The sequence below is a fragment of the Babylonia areolata genome, chromosome 15 (assembly GCF_041734735.1).
Source record: "Babylonia areolata isolate BAREFJ2019XMU chromosome 15, ASM4173473v1, whole genome shotgun sequence".
Classification (NCBI taxonomy): Eukaryota; Metazoa; Mollusca; class Gastropoda; order Neogastropoda; family Buccinidae; genus Babylonia; species Babylonia areolata.
The window spans coordinates 16580568-16593067 of NC_134890.1; the positions used below are offsets into that span (position 1 = coordinate 16580568).

Genomic DNA, 12500 nt, shown 5'->3' on the forward strand with positions numbered 1-12500 from the left:
CAAACGTTTCCAGACACAACGTTTCCATTGAGAAGGGACCATTGACAATCCATCATCAAAGAAGCAAAGAACTTTTCTTCTCCTTCTTCTTTGTTCGTGGGCTGTAACTCCAACGTTCACTCGTGTGTGTACACGAGTGGGTTTTTACGTGCATGACCGTTTTTACGCCGCCATGTAGGCAGCCCTTCTCCGTTTTCGGGGGTGTGCCTGCTTGATATGTTCTTGTTTCCATAACCCGCAGAAAGATGACATGGATTACAGGATCTTTAACGTGCGTATTTGATCTTCTTGCTTGTGCATACACACGAAGGTGGTTCAGGCACAAGCAGGTCTACACAAATGTCAACCTGGGAGATCGAGAAAAATCTCCACCTTTTACCCACCATACGCCGTTACCGAGATTCGAACCCGGGACCCTCAGATTGAAAGTCCAACGCTTAAACCACTCGGCTGTTGCGCCCATTATATATATATATATGTATGTATGTATGTATGTATGTATGTATATCTTCTTTTTCAGCTGTTCAACGGATACGTGCGAAACTAATTGGGATTGTGAGTCTCTGTCTTTGTCACTGTCTCTCTCTGTCTGTCTCTTTCTGTCTCTGTCTGTCTCTCCCCCCCCCCCGCCCGCCACCCCCCGTCTCTCTCTCTCTCTCTCTTTGTCTGTCTCTCTCCCTCCATCTTTCTTTTTTTTCTCTCTCTCTCTCTTTCGTTCTCTCTCTGTGAAATCTCTGTGTCTGTCTGTCTGTCTGTCTGTCTCTCTCCCTCTTTCACTCTGTGTGTGTGTGTGTGTGTGTGTGTGTGTGTGTGTGTGTGTGTGTGAAAATGGCATCAAAGATAAACTGCATTCTTTTGTGAAAATTATGTACGATGATGTCAAAGCCAAAATAATATGTGTGCTAAACTTGGTAATTGGGCCTATATCAGATGTAGGCAGGTGGTGGTCAGACAAAGTGAGGAATAAATAGTTTATAAATGATTGAGAATGGTAGACGCTGGTGTTTTTTTTTGTTTTTTGTTTTTGTTTTGTTTGTTTGTTGTTGTTTTTTTAGTGTGTGTGTGTGTGTGTGTGTGTGTGTGTGTGTGTGTGTGTGTGTGTGTGTGTGTGTGTGAACTCAGAACTCATTTAATTGTCGTAAAACCCATCATAGGAATTATGGACACTATAAACTAAACACAACAAGCAAACAAAAAGTAAAAGCAATAAGTTATGAGCACATGCAGGATATTCCATAAGACACAGTTATGGACTGCGAACTTTAAAGCATTCAAATATGTATTTTGCCAGTTCTGGTTGGAAATAACTTAGTGGCAACAGAGAAATCGGCCTTTGGATTATTGTGTTGCTAGTGTTATCTGGCCAATGATTCGAAGACTGGGAATTAACTGTCACAAGTAGGCGAGATCTCAAGTCAGAGTACACAATACACTTGTCCAGAAAATGCAGTTCATCCTCTATAACTCCACATGCTTTACATAGCCGGTCTTTCCTAGTTGAGTTGTAGTGACGTCCTCGCTCAATTTCAAGTTCATGTGCACTTATTCGCTATCGACATAATGCTCCTCTATGTTTAGTATTTCGTGGTAAGGAAACGTGGTGTGTGAATTGTAGCAAGGACAGGAGTCGTGGTGTGTGAATTGTAGTAAGGAAACACGGTGTATGAATTCAGTGTGGTAAGGAAACGTGGTGTGAATTGTAGTAAGGAAACGTGGTGTGTAGTAAGGAAACGTGGTGTGTGAATTGTGATAAGGAAACGTGGTTTGAATTGTAGTAAGGAAACGTGGTGTGTAGTAAGGAAACGTGGTGTGTGAATTGTAGTAAGGAAACGTGGTGTGTGAATTGTAGTATGGAAACACGGTGTGTGAATTATAGTATGGAAAAACGGTGTGTGAATTCAGTGTGGTAAGGAAACGTGGTGTGAATTGTAGTAAGGAAACGTGGTGTGTAGTAAGGAAACGTGGTGTGTGAATTGTGATAAGGAAACGTGGTTTGAATTGTAGTAAGGAAACGTGGTGTGTAGTAAGGAAACGTGGTGTGTGAATTGTAGTAAGGAAACGTGGTGTGTGAATTGTAGTATGGAAACACGGTGTGTGAATTATAGTATGGAAAAACGGTGTGTGAATTACAGTATGGAAACACGGTGTGTGGATTGTGGTAAGGAAACGTGGTGTCTGAATTGTAGTAAGGAAGCTCAGTGTGTGTGACGTATAATTAAGGAAACATGGTGTGTGACGTGTAGTAAGGAAACACGGTTAGTGACGTGTAGTAAGGAAACCCAGTGTGTGCGTGCGTGTGTGTGTGTGTGTGTGTGTGTGTGTGTGTGTGTAGTAAGGAAACACTGTTTGTGACGTGTAGTAAGGAAACGCGGTGTGTGACGTGTAGTAAGGAAACGCAGTGTGTGACGTGTAGTAAGGAAACGCGGTGTGTGACGTGTAGTAAGGAAACGCGATGTGTGAATTGTGGTAAGGAAAGGGAGTGTGCGAACTGCAGTAAGGAAACACGGTGTGTGAATTGTAGTTTAGAAAAACAAGGTGTACAAAGTGTAGTAAGGAAGCCCAGTATGTTACAGACGTGTAGCAAGGAAACCCAGTGTGTGTGACGTGTATTAATGAAACGCGGTGTGTGACGTTTAGTAAAGGAATCGCGATGTGTGACGTGTAGAAAGGAAACAAGGTGTACGAAGTGTAGTAAGGAAACGCGCGGTGTGTGACGTGTAGCAGGGAAACACGGTGTGTACATTAATTGTGGCAAGGAAACACGGGTGTGTGAGTTGTAGTAAGGAAACACGGTGTATGAATTAAAGTAAGGAAGGAAACAAGGTGTACGAAGTGTAGTAAGGAAACCCAGTGTGTTACAGACGTGGCTCTGATCCTTACGGGATTCCTGCTGGCCGTCGTCGTCATGATCGTGTATGAGATCTGCCAGAGACAGCACACCAACCCTGCCAGGTACGTAACTGTGAAGTGGAGTGATGGCCTAGAGGTAACGCGTCCGCCTAGGAAGCGAGAGAATCTGAGCGCGCGGGTTCGAATCACGGCTCAGCCGCAGATATTTCCCCCACACCCCCCACCTCCACTAGACCTTGAGTGGTGGTCTGGACGCTAGTCATTCGGATGAGACGATAAAGTGAGGTCCCGTGTGCTAGCATGCACTTAGCGCACGTAAAAGAACCCACGGCAACTAAAGGGGTTGTTCCTGGCGAAATTCTGTTGAAAAATCCACTTCGATAGGAAAAACAAATAAAACTGCAGGCAGGAAAAACTACAAAAAAGAAGAAAAAAAAGGGTGGCGCTGTAGTGTAGCGACGCGCTCTCCCTGGGGAGAGCAGCCCGAATTTCACACAGAGAAATCTGTTGTGATAAAAAGAAATACAAATAAAAAGAAATAAGATAGTAACAATTTCGTAGTAGTAAAGTCCACTCCGATATACACGACACGTACTCTCTCTCTCTGTGTGTGTGTGTGTGTGTGTGTGTGTGTGTGTGGACATGCATGTGTCTAAAAATTGTACTTTGTTAAATTTTTGTGGTTGTATATGGTTTCCGATTCATGTTTGTACTTTTTATATGTTAACCCCCGGGCCCCCTCTCCCTCCCAATATTCCTCGTGACGCCAGTACACTTGGTAAAAAAAGACGTTCTATTCTGCTCTGTTCTGTTCTACTTTAAGGGTGTTCCGTATTTTGTTATGTAAAAAAATATATATAGCTATATATCTGCCTCATTGTCATGCAAATGATGCACACACTACTGAGGAAGTTACGAAAGCACTATGTCAGTTACTTGTTGACGTAAACTAATTATTTCTAGCAAGATTTTTCTGACATCGTATTTGAGGAGCCAGAATTTAAACCAATAGGCTAGTCTTGTGTGAAACTGTACTTAAGAAGTAACTCGATTTACACAAATTCTTTCTTTCCTTAGCTTGTTTAAAATGTCCTGTGAGAATTTAACCATGCCCTTTGTTGTTGCTGTTTTTTGGTTGTTGTTTTTTTCTCCCCATTCAGTGTCAGTGTCAGTAGCTCAAGGAGGCGTCACTGCGTTCGGTCAAATCCATATACGCTACACCACATCTGCCAAGCAGATGCCTGACCAGCAGCTTAACCCAATGCGCTTAGTCAGGCCTTGAGAAAAAAAAAAATATATATATATATAATAAACTCTTCTTCTTTTTCTTCTTCTATTATCTTTTCTTTTTTCGTTTTTTAAATCTTATTTCATTTTTATTTTTATTTTTGATATATTATTATATATATATTTTTTTTACATTCATTTTGTTTTAGATATTCATTTACCTCTTCTTCTTCTTCTTCTTTTTTCTCTCTCTCAAAGCCTGACTAAGCGCGTTGGGTTACGCTGCTGGTCAGGCATCTGCTTGGCAGATGTGGTGTAGCGTATATGGATTTGTCCGAACGCAGTGACGCCTCCTTGAGCTACTGATACTGATACTTCCCCATTCATTTATATATTGATTTGTTTACTTTATTGCCTTTTCCATACTTGGTCCTGTCACCTGGAATAAACCTCCCTACCAAATTCATCATGCTATAACAAAATCTGAGTTAAAATCTGGCTTCAAAGCATATCTGTTTTTATCTGCTTTCATTGATATCTAGGCGCTGGCGCATTATGATTGCCCATTGTTGTTGTTGTTGTTGTTGTTGTTCTTCTTCTTCTTCTTCTTCTTCTTCTTCTTCTTCTTCTTCTTCTTCTTCTTTGTTGCTTGTTTTATAATTTTGTGTGTGTGTGTGTGTGTGTGTGTGTGTGTGTGTGTGTGTGTGTGTGTGTGTGTGTGTAAGTACCTATGTACATGTAATGTACAAATTGTTCCAGTTTTTCATCGCTTTGTTACCTTTAATAGACTATTCAAGTTCCTATTCTTATTCGTCGTTCTTATTATTTTATTTTATTTCAGTTTATTTCTTTATTTTTATGTTTTGTGTCGTTCGTTCTTTATTTTTTATGTCGTTAAATGGGCAGAATTGTAAAAAGGCCTTTACTGTGCCTAATTCTTTACCCATTAAAGATTCAATCAATCAATCTTCTTCTTCTTCTTCTTCTTCTTCTTCTTCTTCTTCTTCTTCTTCATCATCATTAGTAGTTGCAGTAGTAGTAGTAGTAGTAGTAGTAGCAGTAGTAGAAGCAGGAAGAGGAGTAGCAGCAATGTTGTTGATCTTGTTAGTATGATGATGATGATGATAACGATGATGATGATGATGATGATGATGATGATTATCATTGATATTATCATCATTGTTATCATAATGAATGTGGTGGCTGACTGTTTTCAGAGAGCTGTACGAGTATGATGATGATGATGATGATGATGATGATTATCATTGATATTATCATCATTGTTATCATAATGAATGTGGTGGCTGACTGTTTTCAGAGAGCTGTACGAGTATGATGATAATGATGTTGATGATGATGATGATGATGATTATCATTGATATTATCATCGTTGTTATATTGAATATGGTGGTTGACTGTTTTCAGAGCGCTGTAGGAGTATGATGATAATGATGATGATTATCATTATCATTATCATTATCATTGATATTATCATCATTGTTATCATAATGAATGTGGTGGCTGACTGTTTTCAGAAAGTTGTAGGAGTATGATGATGATGATTATCATTATCATTGATATTATCATCGTTGTTATCGTAATGAATGTGGTGGCTGACTTTTCAGAGAGCTGTATGAGTATGATGATGATGATTATCATTATCATTGATATTATCATCGTTGTTATCGTAATGAATGTGGTGGCTGACTGTTTTCAGAAAGCTGTAGGAGTATGATGATGATTATCATGATCATTGATATTATCATCGTTGTTATCGTAATGAATGTGGTGGTTGACTGTTTTCAGAGAGCTGTAGGAGTATGATGATGATGATGATCATTATCATTGATATTATCATCATTGTTATCATAATGAATGTGGTGGCTGACTGTTTTCAGAGAGCTGTACGAGTATAATGATGATGATGATGATGATGATGATGATGATGATCATTATCATTGATATTATCACCGTTGTTATCATAATGAATGTGGTGGCTGACTGTTTTCAGAGAGCTGTACGAGTATAATGATGATGATGATGATGATGATGATGATGATGATTATCATTGATATTATCATCGTTGTTATCATAATGAATGTGGTGGCTGACTGTTTTCAGAGAGCTGTATGAGAGGATCGGTGCCGTCACCAGCATACGACGACTCCGACGTGCCGTGTCCAGAACGCGGGAAGGTCACGAACCCTTGCCCCCTGACCTCTTCCCGCCTTCCTCGCTTTCCGACTCAAGAGGTATAGAGTCTTCGGAGCTTACGTTCTGTGATACATTCTGATATAAGTCTTTATTTGCACTACGGTATATCCGTATACAATCCCAGATATTAATCCGTATTTATACTGTGGTATATGGTCGTATTTACACTACGATGTGAGTCTTTATACACTCACAGATATAGACCCTTGTTTATTCTTCGATATGGTTACATAGATACACTATGGTACAGATTTACGCACTTTTATGTAGGTCCTTATAAACTTTATGATACAGGTCCGTCTACACACTACGCTTCAGATCTGTGTTTACACTGGTATATAGGTCCGTATACACACTATGGTACAGGCTTGTATATACACTGCGATACGGACCCAGCTGTGATAAAAGTTAAAAAGATATACGGAGTTAGAGCAGTATTATTTATTATTACGAATGAATACAATGTTTGAGTCAAGTTGTGAACAATAACAAGAAAACGAAGCAACATGTTTCGCATCGTTTGAACCACGAAGGCAGACGAACATTTTCACCATTTTTTTTTAGATTAACACACTGACTTTTAGCATTTCCTACATTGCACTGTAGGCAACATTTTACATTTTTACTTCTTTTTCTTTTGCCAGTACCAGCGAGTGACATCGAATGTTTATCAGATTAAATACACAACGAAACAGAGTATATATATATTTTTTTATTTTGCATAAATTGGTTGTGACTAGTAATGCCGTATGAGTGAAAATGTGATCAGTTGTGCATTTAACAATGTCTAAAACCAGTTTGTGATTAATCTTTCAAATTGTTATCCTAAATCCATGTCGTGAATCGCTGATTTGAAATGTAACTGTACAGTTTACTTCGATATATAAAGATTTCTCTGTAATCATCAGGGGCATTGTCGTCGCCTTTTCTGTTTTAGAAAAGGGGTTGATTTAAAAACTCGGAGTAACTCAATGGAAAGCTTCCGGTATCAAAAAGTCTGTTGAAATATTCGGTAAAGAAGCAATTAGTCATGCTGGTGAATATTTTTCAAATCCCCTGACATAATCCGCCAGCGCCAGCTGCTTTACCGTTTTTAAAAACGTTCACAGATTCCTCAACTTCTAGTTATATTATCACTGGGTTCTTCCAAAGAATCACACTGTACGGTATCAGCAAGGGACATAATGCTTTAAAACATCAATATCAAGCAGTTCTTTATCAACAGACATTTCAATAATAAACGCACTGTGAAAATCCACAAGTTTTTTATAATTTAAAAAAAAAAAAATTTATTATTTTTTTTTTTACTATTCCAGTTCTGGTTTCTATCAAAACCAATTTAATGGTGCCCCGAACATTTAAAGCATCTTTTGCGCAGTTAAATAATGTATTTGAAAAAAAGAAAATCATCATGTTCAATCCTTTTACAGGCCATTGAGCAACTTTTTGTACTCTTCTGGATTCTCTAGACTCAGTTCAAATCAGCCACATGCACATCACATTGACCTTCATCGTAGCTGACTCGTAGACACTTTCTCAATGCCTGTGGCGCTTCTTACCCCCTTTTCTCCACATTCCCTGTCCAACCGGAGGTTTTGCCTCACTCACACTGCATGGAGGGGGGTAGAGGAGGTGCAGGGTAATGTGTGTGGTGTGTGTATGTGTGTGTGTGTGTGTTGGAGCTCATGTACGTTTATATGTATTTGACTGTGCTTTCATATCTGTGAAACTGCATGTTTGGTGCATATCTGTTATGCATGTGTGGGTGTATGTGTGAATGTGTGTCTTCATGTTTTACATTTATTTGCTTATTTATCATCATTGTTGTCTTTTTTCTTTTTTTTAATTTCTATTATTTTATTATTATTATTATTATTATTATTATTATTATTACTACTACTACTACTACTACCTTTTTCTATATTATAATTATTATTTATTTATTTATTTATTTATTTATGTAAGCTTATCTATTAATTATTCACCTTTTTTTTTCTCAAGGCCTGACTAAGCGCGTTGGGTTACGCTGCTGGTCAGGCATCTGCTTGGTAGATGTGGTGTAGCGTATATGGTTTTGTCTGAACGCAGTGACGCCTCCTTGAGCTACTGAAACTGAAACTGAAACTCACACTGCATGCCACAAACGGTTTCACCATGCACTCACCAGCTTCCTCCCTTCCTTCCTTCCGTCGATCACAGTCAAGACCTGACTATTCAGTTTCAGTATGGATGGACGATAGTCACTGGAGGGCATGTGTCACAGCTTCAACTTCCATCGTTAGGCTGGAGGTTGTGACTTTGTAGGCAGCATTCTCTTCCCTAACTGTTTTTTCCATTTTGTTTCGCAGTGAATCCCCAACCGGATTGGTCTTTGGTGACTGAGCCATCTGTGTATATGATGATGTCCTCTTCTTTACTGTTTTCTTCTATGAGTAGCTTCACTTCCGCATCAGTTTTGCCCTCTGGCCATTCCCGACAATGTCTTCCTAGAGTGGGTGAAATGGCTGTGTTGAATAGATGGTTGAGGTTTTCTGAACAAGAGAGGCAAGGCCTTCAAGACTCACTTGTGATACACTGGAAAAAAAATCCAAGCTTTTTATGTATTGTGTTTAATTTCAAAATGTAATGTTTAAGATGAGAAAGATCAGTTTAAAGCGAATTAAGTCCCCTAGCATTAATTACAGAGTAATTTCCCTTTTTTTTTACTATCTGCACCAAAATGTTTGCAAAATAAATAAAAATTCCATGCTTAGCAAGAGAAGTTCATGTTTGAACAAAAAAGTGATAATAATAACTCTTCTTGTTATTGTGTCAGAATAAGAGGTCAAAGTGCCAAGTTTAGAGAATACAAAAAATATATATAACAGTAAATGCAGTTTGCATATAATTAGGCTTTTTTTTTTTTTTTTTTTTGGGGGGGGGGGTGCCCATCCCAGAGGTGCAGTATTGTTTTAAACAAGATGACTGGAAAGAACTGAATTTTTCCTATTTTTATGCCAAATTTGGTGTCAACTGACAAAGTATTTGCAGAGAAAATGTCAATGTTAAAGTTTACCACAGACACACAGACACACACACACACAGACAACCGAACACCGGGTTAAAACATAGACTCACTTTGTTTACACAAGTGAGTTAATAAAAGGGGGTCTGCGGAAGATATATTTAGGTCTACATAGGTTTGTTTTTGTTTTTTTTATTTAAAAAAAGGTATATTCTGGTATTCATATCCTGGAGACCATCGATACAAAGGTGTCGACTGAGCTAGCGTCCACAGCTCTCTGGGGCAAGGCGTTCCAAAACCCGGATGGCACGTGTGAGGAAACCAGCATGCCTGTATTTAGTTTTGCAGAAGATTTGCTCCAGTTGCTCAGTGTGGGTGCGTCGCTGTCGCTGTCGTGGTGGTGGTGGTGGTACAAGTGGTACGAGCCAGCCTTACTGCCATTATCAAAAGAATGCTTTTAGAAACTATTACTTTCAATCGGATCAGTTGTCCTTTTCCATTATATTTCCAATGCATCGTTTTTGATTGTATTATGTTATGAGTATACGGTTGCTTGCTTCTTTGCTTCAGGTCAGTGGCCTTATTCATTATTGACTCACTTGTGTAAACAAAGTGAGTATGTTTTAACCCGGTGTTCGGTTGTCTGTGTGTGTGTCTCTGTGGTAAACTTTAACATTGACATTTTCTCTGCAAATACTTTGTCAGTTGACACCAAATTTGGCATAAAAATAGGAAAAATTCAGTTCTTTCCAGTCATCTTGTTTAAAACAATATTGCACCTCTGGGATGGGCACAAAAAATAAAAAAGAAGCCTAATTATATGCAAACTGCATTTACTGTTATATTTATATTTTTTGTATTCTCTAAACTTGGCACTCTGACACAACAACAAGAGGAGTCATTCTTATCATTTTTTGTTCAAACAGGAACTTCTTTTGCTGAGCATGGAATTTTTATTTATTTTGCAAACGTTTTGGTGCAGATAGTAAAAAAGGGAAATTACTCTATAATTAATGTAGGGGACTTAATTTATCACAAGTGAGTCTTGAAGGCCTTGCCTCTCTTGTTTCCTATGCAACGATTTTGATTATGCGTTATGATAATATGGTTATCTGCTTGATTGATTCAGATCAGTGGCCTTTCCAATTATTTCCTATACAACGTTTTTGATTATATCTTATGATTATATCGTTGTTTGCTTGTTTGCTTCACATGTTGATTAACATTGCAGACATGGTCTAAGTGATCTGGTATGTTGCAGGTTCCTTTGATACGTCGATAAAATATCACCGCGTCTAGAAAGAGAGAGACAGAGAGAGAGAGAGGGGGGGGAGGGGACAGACGTGATGTGAAGATGACCTTACTGCACGAGCACTGTTCATCCCACGGTGACCCAAAGCCTCCATGTCCTCACAGCCCTGTGCCAGGGATGAACTCGTGTCAAGGTGTGTGTGACGTCAGGGGTGGTGGTGGCCATGTTGGTGGAAGGACGTGACGTCAGCAGATTCACGAGTGTGGACCTTTTTTTTTAACTCACTCAGTACGGCCAGTCCTCTCTTCTCCTCTACACAGACCCCTCGGATGTCCAGTGGGTGTCTGAATGACCCAACCTTTAGCTTCCGTCGTCAGAACTGTGGTATTCTTTGTCAACATTCACCTCTTCAGTATAAGAGCCTTCCGCTTGCAATATTTTGATGATGGTAACTGGGATGAAACGCTGTTAACGTCGTCTCTTTCGCCGTTCGTATGGAGAGAGTTAATGGAAGGACGTAAAGACTGTTCACCTCAGGGAGCACGCTGATCAGACACGTCCCACAAACCATAGACAGCTGTTGTCAGGACAGGCTGTGCGCCTCCTGAATCAGGACAGACACGGGACAACATCACTGAAATGAACAAGAAGCAACGCGGGGCCTTCTCTCTCCGGTTGCTTTGGGGCGATCTGATGACAGCTCTCTGTGCACTGATACAGGACCATCGTGGAAGTGACTGTGTGGGGAAGGAAGACACGCTGAGCAGCCCGGGTGTGTGCATCTCATAAAGTCTTGGAATGAAAGATGATGAGGGCAACAATTTGTTTTTTTTTTTTCAAATAACACTGTTATGCAATGACATTGCCAGAACACTTGGCGTTGGGTTTACTGATGTGTAATCGACCTGGGATTTTTATTGGCGAAGTACAAGTATATATATATATATATATATATATATATATATATATAGATATATATAGATATATATATATAGATATATATATATATCGGTGGAGTTGCATCCCAGTATCTTCCGAGAAAATAAAAACGATTGAAATAGATTTCTGCAAGCCGCAAGCTTAGGTTGGTTCCTAGTACACCCTGTTTAAATTTTTAATTTTTGAAAATTGAATAGTATTACATGATTTTTTTTTTTTTTTTTTTAGAATTGTTTGTCTTGTTGCATTCCATCTTTGGACAACTCTCCGTCGTTACGGGGAAACATTAAAGTGGAACTGTTTATTGATTACGGTTTGAAATGACTCTCCAGAGATGATTATCAAGATTCTCTCGAGGGAAACGGCGTCGACACACGGCGATATTTGTATTTGTATTTCTCTTTTTTTTTCTTCTTTTTTTTTTGTCACAGCAGATTTCTCTGTGTGAAATTCGGGCAGTTGTCTCCAGGGAAAGTGCATCGCTGCATTGAGAGCGCCGCCCTTTTTTTTTTTTTTTTTTTTTTTCCTGCGTGCAGTTTTATTTGCTTTCCCTATCGAAGTGGATTTTTCTACTGAATTTTGCCAGGGACAACCCTTTTGTTGCCGTGGGTTCTTTTACGTGCGCTAAGCGCATGCTGCACACGGTTTATCGCCTCATCCGAATGACTAGCGTCAAGACCACCATTCAAGGTCTAGTGTGTGTGTTTGAGGGTGGATGGTGGGGGGGGGGGGGGAGAAAATATTGGCGACTGAGCCGTGATTCGAACCAGCGCGCTCAGATTCTCTCGCTTCCTAGGCGGACGCGTTACAACTAGGCCATCACTTCACTTATACGAGAGGAGGTAGGTGGGAGATGGTCAGAGTGAGCCGACGCCTCCTAAACTGTGTGCCGATCTTCTACTTCTTCTTCTGCGTTCGTGGGCTTCAACTCCCACGTTCACTCGTATATACGCGAGTGGGCTTTTTACGTGTATGACCGTTTTTACCCCGCCATGTAGGCAGCCATACTCCGTT

General features: G+C 39.6%; 1 protein-coding gene across 1 annotated transcript in view; it reads left to right on the top strand.

Annotated features, from left to right (window-relative positions):
• The window catches only part of LOC143290451 (uncharacterized), a 97442-nt gene extending 85969 nt beyond the window's left edge, over nucleotides 1-11473 (top strand). The window contains exons 20-23 of the mRNA XM_076599892.1: nucleotides 521-555; nucleotides 2862-2952; nucleotides 6199-6329; nucleotides 10557-11473. Of these exons, the coding sequence (XP_076456007.1) occupies nucleotides 521-555; nucleotides 2862-2952; nucleotides 6199-6329; nucleotides 10557-10594 (295 nt within the window). The 3' untranslated portion in view covers nucleotides 10595-11473. The remainder of the gene's footprint in view (nucleotides 1-520; nucleotides 556-2861; nucleotides 2953-6198; nucleotides 6330-10556) is intronic.
• Nucleotides 11474-12500: the final 1027 nt, after the last annotated feature.